Source organism: Triturus cristatus, chromosome 6, assembly GCF_964204655.1.
Source record: "Triturus cristatus chromosome 6, aTriCri1.1, whole genome shotgun sequence".
Classification (NCBI taxonomy): Eukaryota; Metazoa; Chordata; class Amphibia; order Caudata; family Salamandridae; genus Triturus; species Triturus cristatus.
In genome coordinates, this window is record NC_140589.1 from 377625442 (window position 1) to 377639090 (window position 13649).

General features: G+C 44.9%; 1 protein-coding gene across 3 annotated transcripts in view; it reads left to right on the forward strand.

Moving 5' to 3' along the window:
• LOC146817191 (ribonuclease H1-like) overlaps nucleotides 1–13649 on the forward strand; it is a 511274-nt gene that overhangs the window by 108096 nt on the left and 389529 nt on the right. For all 3 annotated transcript variants that reach the window (XM_085610765.1, XM_085610769.1, XM_085610767.1), the window contains exon 4: nucleotides 2698–2797. In XM_085610765.1, coding sequence (XP_085466891.1) covers nucleotides 2698–2797 — 100 coding nt within the window. The remainder of the gene's footprint in view (nucleotides 1–2697; nucleotides 2798–13649) is intronic.

A 13649-nucleotide genomic window follows, 5' to 3' on the forward strand; every position in this document is an offset into this window, starting at 1 on the left:
ACAGGGCACAGGCGTTTACTCAGTTTACTTTCTCATTCCCAAAAAGGACAATTCTCTCAGCCTAATCCTAACAAGTACATTCTATCCGAGGACTTCCATATAGTCACTCTACAAGATGTCATTCCACTGCTACAACAAGGCGACTTCATGTCTGCATTGGATCTAAAGGACGTCTACTTTCATATTCCAGTTCACCCAGCACATCAACAATACCTCAGATTTGTACTGAATGGAAAACACTTTCAATTCAAAGTGGTTCCATTCGTGTGTCTCTGCAGCCCAGAGGGTGTTCACCAAATATCTAGCAGTAGTAGCAGCTCATCTACGCAGACAAAACATGCATTTTTTCCCATATCTGGGCGATTGGCTCATTAAAAGTTCATAATATCAGAGCTGTTTTCAACACACTCAAACTACTATAAACCTACTCCATCGTCTAGGTTTCGCAGTAAATGCAATCAAGTACCACCTGCAACTTTTTCAAATACAGCCTTCACTCAGAGCCATCCTAAGTTCTCAAATGGGGATAGCTTACCCAAATATGGCAAGGATTCAGTCCTTTCAAACACTTATTCCACAGTTTCAGCCTCATCAACAGGTATCAGTAAAAACAGTAATGCGACTCCTAGGCACCAAGGCATCATGTATAGCCATAGTACCTTATGCCAGACTCAATATGTGCCCATTGCAAGATTGCTTAGCGCATCAATGATCTCAAGTGAACAGTCATTTAGAAGATCTAGTGTTGATCAGTCATCAAGCTTGCTACTCTCTGCAGTAATGGAATTCCAACAATCTTCTAAATGGACGTCCTTGCCTAGAGTCAGTTGTTATGGTCCCCTGCGGAATTGGATCATCACTCACAGGTTGGGGAGCACACTTGCAGAAGTTGACTGTTCAGGGCCACTGGACACCCAGTCGGACTCCTCTCCATGCTATTCGCTTGGAGCACCAAGCTATTCATCCAGCACTGAAAGCGTTCCTTCCACACGTCACCGGCAAAGTAATTCTTATCAAAACAGACTACATGATTACCATTTATTACCTGCAAAATTGTGGGCACCAGGTCACCTCAGCTATCTTATTTATCCCAGGCCATCTGGAGGTATGCTCTGACACAACTTTCACCTATTAGCGAAGTAGATACCGGGTGTGGCCAATGGCTTTGCAGATCTCCTCAGCAGGAGACAACAGCAAGTTTGCGACTGGGAGCTCAACCCGCAAGCCCTCCACCTATTCTTGCAACAATGTGGTCGCCCAGACATGAACCTTTGCCACGCCAGAAAATGCCAAATGCCTTAACCTCACCTCGAGGTTCCAATACATGCCATAAAACTGAAAATTGTACTTACCCAGTAAGCATACTTTTGTGGCATGTAGTGCTGTAGATTTACATGCGCCCACCCTCCTCCACGGGCACCTGTGTTGGTTGCAGTTATCTACATTAAACATTACACTATTTTTGCATGGTAATCTCAGTCGGATACATCGTCCTTCACACTCCATGCTCACCCGCCAATCAGAAAACGATCTAGCAGTGGAGTCGAGGACCATGTGCATTGCAAGCAAGAGGATGAGTCACTACACCTCGTGACTCAAAATAACTTTTTGAAGAAAAACAACTGGCACACTTCCGAGCCCAACACTAGATGGCAGATTCACATGCTAGGCATGTGAATCTACAGCACTACATGCCACACATTCAGATGCTTACTTGGTAAATAACATTTTCCTTATTCATGCTTGTTTGTTTTGTAGTTTCCCTTAACAATCAATGACCCTTGAGATAAGTTGTCTTATATGTTCCCTTTCTAGGAGCATGCTTGTAGTCTAGCTAACTTTTGGCCCCCTCTGTACAATTTTTGTCAACAGGTCAAATACTTGTAAAGTCTACTGCACTGTTCACGGTAGATACGGTTTTTCCTCTTAGTTGTCTGTTGAGGTCTGGTCTGTGCACTGCATTCAGTTCATACTCCTACTTGAGTAGGGTGGCTTGCAGCACAGGTGACCAGGCAGTTATTCTTGGATTTAAAAATATTTCCCATCTAATATTTGGGCTTCCTAGTAAATGTCTTCGGATCCAAGTTGATTGAATCCAGCTACTCTTTATCCTGCAATTTACCAATATGAATTCTTTAGGAAGAAATTTGTTGGGGAATTTATATTTTGTTTTGGGGTTTTATAGTGTTGTTTCCACTTCAGCAACTGCCTCTAAGGCATCTCTAGGTAACCATGACGTGGTTTTTTTAGCGCACCCAACAAACCTAAAAACTCTCCTTCAAGACTGAGTGTGAGGAAATTCCAGAGTAGTGAGCAAGTACATGGAAATATCCTTGCCAAACCTTTTGTGATTTACTGGGCTAATGACCAGCAGTTTATGGCAGGACTCCGGCTTGAGCATTTGGTTGGTTAAGGTAAAATAATCTTGCTGCGATGGCGAAGGCTATGTTGGTGCAGAAAATTGTTCACAATGGAGTTTGTCCCTAGGTGCCCGGGTCACCCTTCAGAAGCCAGTGAAGAAACGTCATGATAGAGGTGTTGTGAACATGCTGCATAAGACCAAAAAACAGGTTGAAGACCTGTGTATATATAGTTTGCTGTAATCTAGAAGGTGTTTTGAATATTTTGGATTGGTACATTAAAATAAGCATTGTATATCTATTTGCTAGTTCACCTCATGGAAATATTTATTTACAGGAGACTCCACAGTGGTGTATACAGATGGCTGCTGTTCAAGAAATGGGAAATCAAAGGCTCGAGCTGGAATTGGTGTCTACTGGGGACGTGGTCACCGTCTGTAAGTAATTTTTAATCCTCAACTTCCGATTCGTCAGACTAAGTTCTTATTGTGTATAAGTGCTGCATGTATACATTCTTTTGTCTTTCTGAATTACTTTCTGTTTAGCTTATATCCAGGGCTGGTGGAAATATGCCGCAATCCAGAGCCACTATATCATCGGAGTTAGCTGAAATTTGGGAAATGGCAAACTCTGTTTCTGCAGCATTTTGTGCAATTAGAGCATATTTGTGACACATTACGTGCTCTTAATAGGGTGTCTTATTATTCTTATGCATTTACATACATATACCATATGCAACACAAAATGGTTTAAGAGGTCTGTGAATAATTTTTCCTGCTTTGAAAATGTTGTCCGCCTTTAAAACACAAAGAACTGTATTTTACTGTACACAAAAAATATAAATAGCTGATATATGGGATTTTTGCAGTTTTCAAAGCAATTATACTGGTGACCATTCAGGGATCCAATGTTAATGAAGTTTAGCACATGCAGATTTTAATAATTGTCTTTAAAGTCGATTTCCATAAACCTTGATCATTAGTTATCTGACAAAATAATATTTGAGCCCTGCATCCCTTCATGTATTTATGTAAATATAGTTAATTAAATTTCCTTGTCAAAATTGCAGCTTCTTGCTGCTCTTCTCCTGTAAAGGTGGAGGACTCATGAAGTCACAGCTCTCACACTAGTGGTTACATCTGCAAAACAACCAAAATTCCCTCAGAAGCATGGCACAGTAGGTTAGACATGTTTAGGCTTTGTGTAGATGGCCAGCAGGAGGCACCAGTGTTTTCAACTGAAGTTTCTCCTGAATAGTTTTTGTCGGTTATTGGTGGTGTTTAAGATTCACATAAGAGCAGCTCAACTCCCATGCTGCGCTTTTCAGGTGTACTGGAGGTACTGGAACTTGACTAGAGGAGATATTTACGGGCTGAGTGAGGCGTTCTATTAGGCAAGCAGGCAGGCCACCTGCGTTTAGCTCTCCAGTGCGACAACACACCCATTGAGTACCTCAACAGCAACCACCATAAAGGCATGGAATGGCTTTACCAATATCTTGACAATCCCCCCCCCCCCTCCCCCCCCCCCCCAATAACATGCCTATGTATTACAATGGGAGAGGGAACTGATTATTGAGAGATCCAACGACAATTGGGGGGGACGGGGGGGGGAGGGACATGTGGCAGAGAGCGGCTCCATCATCGTTCTGTATCCGCTACAAGGAGAATGCATACAAAGTATTAACCCGTTGGTATCTTAAACCAGTCAGACTTGTTCGGATTTGTGTTGGAAGGGATGTGGGGAGGGAAGCACCTTCTTACACACATGGTGGTCATGCACATTGATTCACACATTCTGGGTGGAGATTCAGTGCACGGACAGGCCATCACAAACATTCAGCTACCGCTAGATCCACTTACGATCTTCTTAGGTGACCCGAGGGCATATAGAATCCTTCCCACAACGACCCCTCAGGGCTGCTTATTCTCTCACCGGCATGGCTGTGCGTAGCCCAAATGTGTTAACAGCCACTACTTCCTTCTTTAATCATGTGGTAGCAAAGGGTTTGGTCCATCTACACCATGGAAAAATTGACCACCATCATCCATGGCCGAGTAGCCAAATTTGACGTTACAGGGTGCCCATTCACTACCCACATTAAGCGTTTGCAGCAGTTTGGAGGGCTACATATGAGAATGTCTAAAACACTAAGAACATGTGACATACACACAATGTTCTCCTCTGACCCGAGGAAGGTTCTGCATAACCGTAACTTCTCTGACAATGAGCAGCTTTATAGCTGTTGCTTTCTTTTCCCTTTTCTTTTCCTTTTTCTCCCCCCATTTCCTCCCTGTGGGATGGTTTGAGTTGATTATGGAAGTCTTTTTTCCAGTACCCAACTCGGGCGTGATAATGCTTCAAATTAACTTCCTCATTTTAACAAGGTGTATGCAGGCTGCGTTTCCCGTTGTCATTGAATAAGGTTTATTGTCCCTAGTGGAACTGCACTGTCAATGTCACTTGTTTTCTCTTGAAAATGCAAAATAAAATTGTTTAAAAAAAGAAAGTCTATCAGATCAGTATATAACAATCTCACCCAGCTCTGTAACCCTGAATATAAATTACTATTCCAATGAATTCCAAATCCTTTATCAGTGTCCTACAATATTATTGAGAAGGGTATGTGTTCTGCATGATCATTTTTGGAAAGCCTTCTGTGTTCAGCCTAGTTGAATACTGCAACATTAAACTAGCCTGGTCCTAGTGTACTTGAGAAGAGGTCATCTCCACCAGCCTATGTACTATATCTTAATCTCTCCTTCAAAAACGCAGTTGTTTAGTAGGAGGAGCTTTCCACCTAGGAATATTTTTCCTTCTTTCGGTATCGATGCAGTTGCCACTATTCTAAAGGCTTCCTCAGTGTTCCCACCACCTGACCTGCTGATGTAGGATTTCCCAGTTTTTATTGTGGCATTATACACTGGTAGACCATTAGGCCCTGGTGTCCTACTCGTATACAGTTCAGCTGATGTGTCCTGTCCTTCTTTTGTTATCTCTTTAGTAGTCTTTGTCTTGCGCAACTGCAACAGTGGAATGTCTTTTAGAAATAGTTTTGTAACTTTGTCATCTTTCCTGTTTTTGGAGGTATCTGTCTCTGTAATATTCAGCAAATATGTATTGAGATATCTTTATTTTGTGACTTTCCCCTTTTTTCTAATTAAACTAGCCTATCTCTCTTTCCTGCTCTACCCGTCTCTCGTAATCTGTTCAGGGATCACATTTGATGCACTTTAACTGCCACTATTAGTAGGGTCTTGTGCTCTTCTCTTTGCTTCTGTATCTTTTTTTGAAGGATCTCCCTGTGTTTAAGGAATCCCATCAAACTACCAAATTAAATGCACAATGGCCTCTCGCACTCTTGTTTTAGATCTCGTCCACCAATTCTGGGTATTTCAGATACCATGAATTTAACATCCATATGTCCGCATTCCCCAGGTTTTCTCATCTTCATGTGAATGGTCTGATGTGCCCCCTCGTCAGGAAATCCATTCATGCACCCCGAGAACAAAGAAGGATTCTATTTTAGAGATAGTCAAGTGTGCCCAGAGAAAAAAATATTGTCTTTCCTTCTCCTGCCCCAATCAAAACCATAAATCTTTTAGTTCCACTGCATCACGTTATCTCCTTGGATTTGTCGGTCTGTGTGCGACCTTTTACTGTCTAGCTTGATTGCTCTTACTTTTCATCTATAACCGCATTCTAGTTCAATGGCCACTCGTCACCCCTTACCAAGTGGACAGTTGGTTTCTCTGCTGGTTACTAGAATAGTTAAGCCATTACAATGTTAAAAGGAAAAAGGTATGCATATATGCAAATAATTGTCTACTTCTAAACTCTTAACCATACGTCCCCACCATTTAACTTCCCGATGGATCTGCTTGTGTCTTTCTCCTTGCCTAGGATCATTGGTTACCTCTTCTGTCTCATATCTCATGAAGCAGGTGCTATCAATTTCTAGTTGAACCTTCCCACAAACTGGTAAATGTTCCCTACTAAGTGAGGCTTGTGCCATCTAAGTAACTGTATTATTTTTACCCATTTTACTATAGGCCCATATTTCAGGAATAAAACATAGATGTTGCTGCTCTTCCGCTTCCCCGTCATCCATTATTACCTACACATGTGCAAATTCGTAGTCCACTTCCCCATTTCGTCTTCAGTGTTGCTTGTGACTGTTGATTGGTCTTAGCACATTTTCTACTTTGCACAGGGCTCATCTATTGTTCTACTCCCTCCCCTTTCAGTGCTTCTCTTTTCCTGCCATCATGTTTCATTCTGGTTTGAAATATCAATGTGTATGTGAGCTGCAGATCAGTTAATTTCCTTGTCAACCACATGAAGGATCTCAGTTGACTTGATCACATTTTAGATGTCATAACTTCCTTGCCCCTTGTTATATTTATTCCTGTCATGGTGATTCAGATTGTGAACTAATGTTGCACTTTTGTGAGAACAGGGTGGGGAGAGATTAATGGCTAACTGCCTGTGTTCTTTATGTTTTATGTATAGCTTAAATATTTAACTCGAATCTTAGAAAATCAGAACCATTGCTTCCACGTCTGTTCTAAATATTTTCCTTCTTAACTTTCTAAGACCATCACGGTTATGTTATTTCTTCAAGACCTTCTGTCTACGAATGCACTTTCAGGGAATCTTAACCCTTCCATAAAGCTGTTAAGTGCACCATCATATTCTATTATCCTTCATCTGCAGAAGAGATTCAGTTTTCTGCCTCTGTGAAAATTGAGTTGGATCTCTTTCTCTTTTACTGAGCCAAACTTAATTTTGAACATAGCTCTGAACTGGCTTTTAATAGGAAGCTCTTTGAGTACCTCACGTTCTACACTTTTCTCTAGGGCTGGGCAGGTCTTTTATTCCACCGGGCATTTCCCAGGTGCATTTAAGCCCTTGGAAGCTGGTTTTGAAAGTCGGGGGCTGCTCCTGGTGCTTTGTCACTTTCCTCATCTCCCAAGGTATCTGTTAGCAGGTACAGGAGGCCTCAAGCGACAGAGAGAGAGAGAGAGATGGAAATTGGGGGGGGAAGGTTGAGGGAAAGAAATCGGAGAGGGCAAGGAGAGAGAGGATGGATGATGGAATGAGAAAGATAGCACAAAGAGATGAAGAGAGAGAGGCTGGTTTGAGCATTTTTTGCAATGGCGGCTTGTAGTTCCTTTCCGACCCTGTTTCCCCCCCCCTTTGTCATGCTTTTCTTGTCCTTCTTTTGTTTTTTTAGTGCATTTGCCTACTTAGGGTTGTTCTTTTACTATTGCTTTCTGCTTAACGTTGTGCAAATAGCCATATGTGAACTTGCTCTTGTTGTGTACCGATGCTCTTTTATATGAGGGAGCTTCATTCCTATGTGGCTAAAACGCACCAGTCTTCTACATCAGTATTTTCGCTTACACCTTTTGTTTAGAGTCCAAAGTCAGTACCTCCTCTTGTATCTCCTTGTAACTTCACTTCTGTGTTACACAACACAGTGCATCTGTCTCCTCTGGAGACCCAGAAGTAGGCCTCTAAACTCCCTTGGCTTTCTTTTTGCTAAAGGGTCATTTACTAATAGATCTCTGTGGCTTTCTCCCAAGACCCACAGTCTCTCCTGGTCCCTCAATCCCCTTTCCGTCGCCTCAAAATCACATCAATGGGCCTGCATCCATGGCACTAAAATAACTGGATCCTCCTCAAACCTCAGGTGTTCAGGTTCTTACCCACTAATGCTTCACTTGCACTCTTGTATGTCCCTTACTACCATTCGCCTCAACTAAGAGTAGTTAGTTACGCCTGCACCAACAGCAATTAATACACCGACTCACCTTTTCTCCTCTTCCAGGTTCTCTAGAAGCTGCATTGTAGCCCATAGATAATGGATCATTTACCTCTATACTGTCTACTGGCTTCTGGTTTGACCTCTGCATATGGCCTTCGGCTTTTTTCTTCATGGCTCGTAGTGCCATTTAAAGGTTGTCGGGAGCCTGCCATTTTATGCCACGTTCGATCCACCTCGGTGGGGGGGTTTACCCTCTTCCTTGCTGTTTTCATCACCGTCTTCAGCCCTTCTGGAGATGCTATCACCCCTTAGATCAGTCTCCATAATAACTTGTTTTCTTTTGTACAGCACTTCATTATGTTGTAGTGTATTGTAAATACATTTATTTAGTGCTCACTACCCCTGACGAGGGGTTGAAACTATTTGCAGCCAGTAGCATGATACTTGGAACCGAAGATAATTCTTTAATCCAGTGGTTACCAGTTATTCTTCGTTAATCTGATTAGTTTTGTGTTCTTAAGGAAACCATTTAATGCGTGCTAGATTAAATGTATAGGTTGGGTGTGATCATTAGCTGGGGGGTGGGATATGTGAGTTCATGCGCATGGTTGGTGGGATGAATGGATAGGTTAAAGGAGTATTGCTGGGTTTCGGGGATATGGTTGAAAACGCGTAGAGGTTGTGAGCTACAAAATAAGGGGTTGGGAGTTAGCAGAAATTTCATGATAGAGTAAAGGCAGACTGGCCATATATAGTTTTCTACAGGAGGCATGCAGAGAATTGAAGGAAAGGGTCACTCATAGGAAACCAAAGGAGGGGACACAATTAAGTTTTAAGTAGAGTTCTATTTTTCATTTTTTTTTAGTTCCCATGCAATCCGAAAATGTAAAACGACTAGTAGAGAATCTTTCATCTTTAATGTGCATTGGTGAAAGTTCCAAGCCTAGTGGCAAACCAGTGAGGACTCGCATTTCATGTGACAAAAACCTTTTCTTTAGTGTGAGTATTAGCAACACTATTTTTTTTTTTTCGGAATGCCAGTTAGCTCCTGTAATCCCACATGGCATCTTTCATCTTGTCACATGGTGCCTGAGAGGTTTCTAAGAGGTCCCTGCTTCCCTGCTCCACTTCGGTCATGAAGATTCAACGATTCTCATACTACAGTGCATGGTGTCCTCTGGTTCTGCAAGGCTCCTGGATTCCTGATTATTTTCAAATAATTTGTATTGGAGTTTGCCATAATGGTAGCACTGTACACTCCGGAAATAAAAGATAAAATAATGCAGCAATAAGCCCACAATATAATAAATGGTCATGCAGTATGTAAAAAGCTACATCAGTAGAAGTATGCACCATGTATTCCTCAGATAATCTAGCAGAAGACAAGTTACAAGTTTGTGTCATCTGGATTGGTTTTACGATATAATCATAAAGAGATGGACAAACAGATAAGTGAGAAAAAGCTTTAACAGTCCAGCACTGGCAGGCTATGCTGAAGGCAATAAAGGCATCCATGATATGTAGGTAAGAGTCTAAAGTGGTAGGATCATAGGTATTATGTCTAGGAGGAATACTCTTAGGTTGATGAGTGGAGAAGGAGTACAGAGAGGCACAAAATGGATGTAGAAGTGTGAGAAAGTGCCCTCTTTCTTGCATGGTATGCCCCCACGTTTTGCTGAATTGCTGATGTTCTTTGACGGAGTGTGCCCTGGGCTCCTGCTAATCAGGTACCCAGGGCCTATGCTTCCCTAAAACTGCATTGAAGCCTAAACCCAATTGGCATCTCTGGTCACATGTCAGCCCCTGGTAAATGGTACCACAGGTACCCAGGGCACTGTGACCAGAGAAGGCCTATAAGGGCTGCAGCACTTATTGTGCCACCCTCAGAGGCCCTGTACCCTGACACGTACACAATACCTTTGTAGACTGAGTGCCTTGGTGCAGAACAAAGTGAATAGTCGACATGGCACACATCCCTGTGTGCCATGCCCACAAACCACTGCCCTGGCATACATCAGTCACCCCTCTAGCTGGGTGCCCTATGCCAGTGGTGAGGGTACAGGTGCATTAGCCCTGTAACTCTACAGTGCCCAAATCTATGGCTGGGTTCAAACTGGAATGGCATGGTGAGCAAAAAAACGATGGATTTAGGCCCAGATCTCTGTACTGGGGTGAATGTATGACATTGTTCTGCATTCTGTCCATCAATTGTTATTTTTGCATTTGTCACCCCGAGTGGGAAGGGTATGCTCAGACGTGAGTCCCTTGCTCTCCATGCCACTGGAATCAGGCTATCCTGGCTGACGAGGGCTGAAAGCCCGAAACCGGTCCTAGGATGCTTGTTTCCAGTCCAGGGAGGACCTGGCTTGGCAGTTCGGGCTGGACTGTTCCCATGGGGCACAGGGTCAAGACTGATTTGCATATGGCTGGGTTCAAACTGGAATGGCATGGTGAGCAAAAAAACGATGGATTTAGGCCCAGATCTCTGTACTGGGGTGAATGTATGACATTGTTCTGCATTCTGTCCATCAATTGTTGTTTTTGCATTTGTCACCCCGAGTGGGAAGGGTATGCTCAGACGTGAGTCCCTTGCTCTCCATGCCACTGGAATCAGGCTATCCTGGCTGACGAGGGCTGGAAGCCCGAAACCGGTCCTAGGATGCTTGTTTCCAGTCCAGGGAGGACCTGGCTTGGCAGTTCGGGCTGGACTGTTCCCATGGGGCACAGGGTCAAGACTGATTTGCATATGGCTGGGTTCAAACTGGAATGGCATGGTGAGCAAAAAAACGATGGATTTAGGCCCAGATCTCTGTACTGAGGTGAATGTATGACATTGTTCTGCATTCTGTCCATCAATTGTTGTTTTTGCATTTGTCACCCCGAGTGGGAAGGGTATGCTCAGACGTGAGTCCCTTGCTCTCCATGCCACTGGAATCAGGCTATCCTGGCTGACGAGGGCTGGAAGCCCGAAACCGGTCCTAGGATGCTTGTTTCCAGTCCAGGGAGGACCTGGCTTGGCAGTTCGGGCTGGACTGTTCCCATGGGGCACAGGGTCAAGACTGATTTGCATATGGCTGGGTTCAAACTGGAATGGCATGGTGAGCAAAAAAACGATGGATTTAGGCCCAGATCTCTGTACTGGGGTGAATGTATGACATTGTTCTGCATTCTGTCCATCAATTGTTGTTTTTGCATTTGTCACCCCGAGTGGGAAGGGTATGCTCAGACGTGAGTCCCTTGCTCTCCATGCCACTGGAATCAGGCTATCCTGGCTGACGAGGGCTGAAAGCCCGAAACCGGTCCTAGGATGCTTGTTTCCAGTCCAGGGAGGACCTGGCTTGGCAGTTCGGGCTGGACTGTTCCCATGGGGCACAGGGTCAAGACTGATTTGCATATGGCTGGGTTCAAACTGGAATGGCATGGTGAGCAAAAAAACGATGGATTTAGGCCCAGATCTCTGTACTGGGGTGAATGTATGACATTGTTCTGCATTCTGTCCATCAATTGTTGTTTTTGCAAATCCATTCCTGGGCACTGTAAGTGCAGTGCTGCCATTAAAGAGTATATGGTGCTGGGAGTTTGTCATTACGAACTCCCCAGCACCATAATGGCTACACTGAAGACTGGGAAGTTTGGTATCAAACTTCTCAGCACATTAAACCCACACTGATGCCAGTGTGGGATTTAATGTAAAATGCACAACAGAGGGCATCTTCGAGATGCCCCCTGAAATTCGACCAACTCCTAGTGACCTGACTGAGTGGCTGCTTAGGCTGCCACCACCAGACATGTTTCTGGACCCCTGGGTGAAGAGCTTGCTGCTCTTGAGGGCCTGAAACAATGCACATCCTGGGACAAGGAGCCAAGCCTCCTCCCCCAGGAGGGGCAGGGTTCACGAAGGAGAAGCTTCAAAGGCATGCCGCCTTTGTGAGCCTCTCCAGACCATTTGCTGCTTTCAGCAACTGGTCCCCACTGGTTCTGCCCCCCACTTAGGGTGGGAAAAACAAGTGAGGAAGAGAGGTGTGCCCACCTCTGCCAACTCCACCCCTAAGGTGGGGGAGGCGAGGCGAGGTGAAGCACAGCCTCGAGTCCCCGCCATCTTGAGGATGGGGGGACCCAGACGACCAGGGAGAGGCTCCTACCCCCCCTCCCACTGGACAGTGGCAGAATAGGGGGTGTACCCACCCCAGGGAAGGGACCCATTAGTCCCTGCCCTCTACCTACCTGGAACGCTCAAATTTAGTATTTAGGGGCACCCTGAACCTTCCTTCCTCGGATCCAGCAACAACAAGAAAAAGAAGATAAGAAGAAGGATGAAGAGCCATGCAGAGCTGACTAAAGGATGAAGCCCACTGACTTGGCCCCAGCCCTACAGGCCGGTCTCCCCTTGAACCTGCTCCTGCGAAATCCCGGCGTGTCCAGCAGCAAGCAACCTCACAAACCCCGAAGGACCTGCCTGCCTTCACTTTCCAGACTGTTTCTCCCGTGAACACCTTGCGTGTTTAAACTGCAGCTCCTTGTGCCAGTCAGGAACTGCAAATCCAGCCCACTCTGCACCTGCCGAACCCGTCCCGAGCTCGAGTGGAAAAACACCACGAGGAGGTCCCCCTGGCAATCCTGACCTGAGATCCGGTGACCTCTGACCTGCCTCAAGCCTCCTGACAACGCCTGCAGCCTCAATCCAGAGGACCCCCTACCGCGACCAGAGCGGGTAAGAAAATCCGACGTCCCAAGACACCCCTGCACCTGACGCCCCACGGCCTTGTGTGCCCAAACCAACGGTGCCTAACCAACCCTCAACATCCCAACTTACCCCTCGAAGTGGTGGTAGCTCCTGGAAGATCCTCGTCCCCGAGCCTGCAGTGTTTCTTTGTCCCGAAGAATCTTCTTTGAAATTAACAGGGCACCCGACCTCAAAACAGCACCCTGCACCCGGCCGCCCTAGTGCCGCTGAGGGTGCACCTTTTGGTGCTACTTTGGTCCCCAACTTGCCCTGAGCTAAACCCTAGGAGCTTTGCTCCCACAACCCTGTGGCCTGCTTGCCAGCAGCCACCAACCGGAACCCCCCTATCCTCCATAGGATAACATTGGGCCTCAACACTCTGCACCCGGCCGCCCGCGAGTCGTTGAGGGTACAACAACAGTGCATCACTGACCCTGGGAGAGCCCAGAGTCTAACCCCAGAACCCCAATTCCAAAGACCAAGTACTTACCTCGAAACAGATAACCAGCTTTTCCTCATCGATTAACATTGACACTTTTTCTCCCAAAAAGTTTCTAAGTGTCGACTTTTGAAAACTAAGAATATTCTTTAAAAATCGCACAGATAACCAAAACGCATTTTCTTAACAGTTTTCAGGAAATGTCACAGTGCTAAATCTAGGTATCCAGCACTGAGTAGGAAAAGTAACGTAAAAGCAACTTACCTGTGAATTGAATTTCCTTCCATAGGATAACATTGGTGGTTCTCTGTGGAAAAGTTGACAAGTGGCAACTTTCGAAATACAAGAATATTCTTT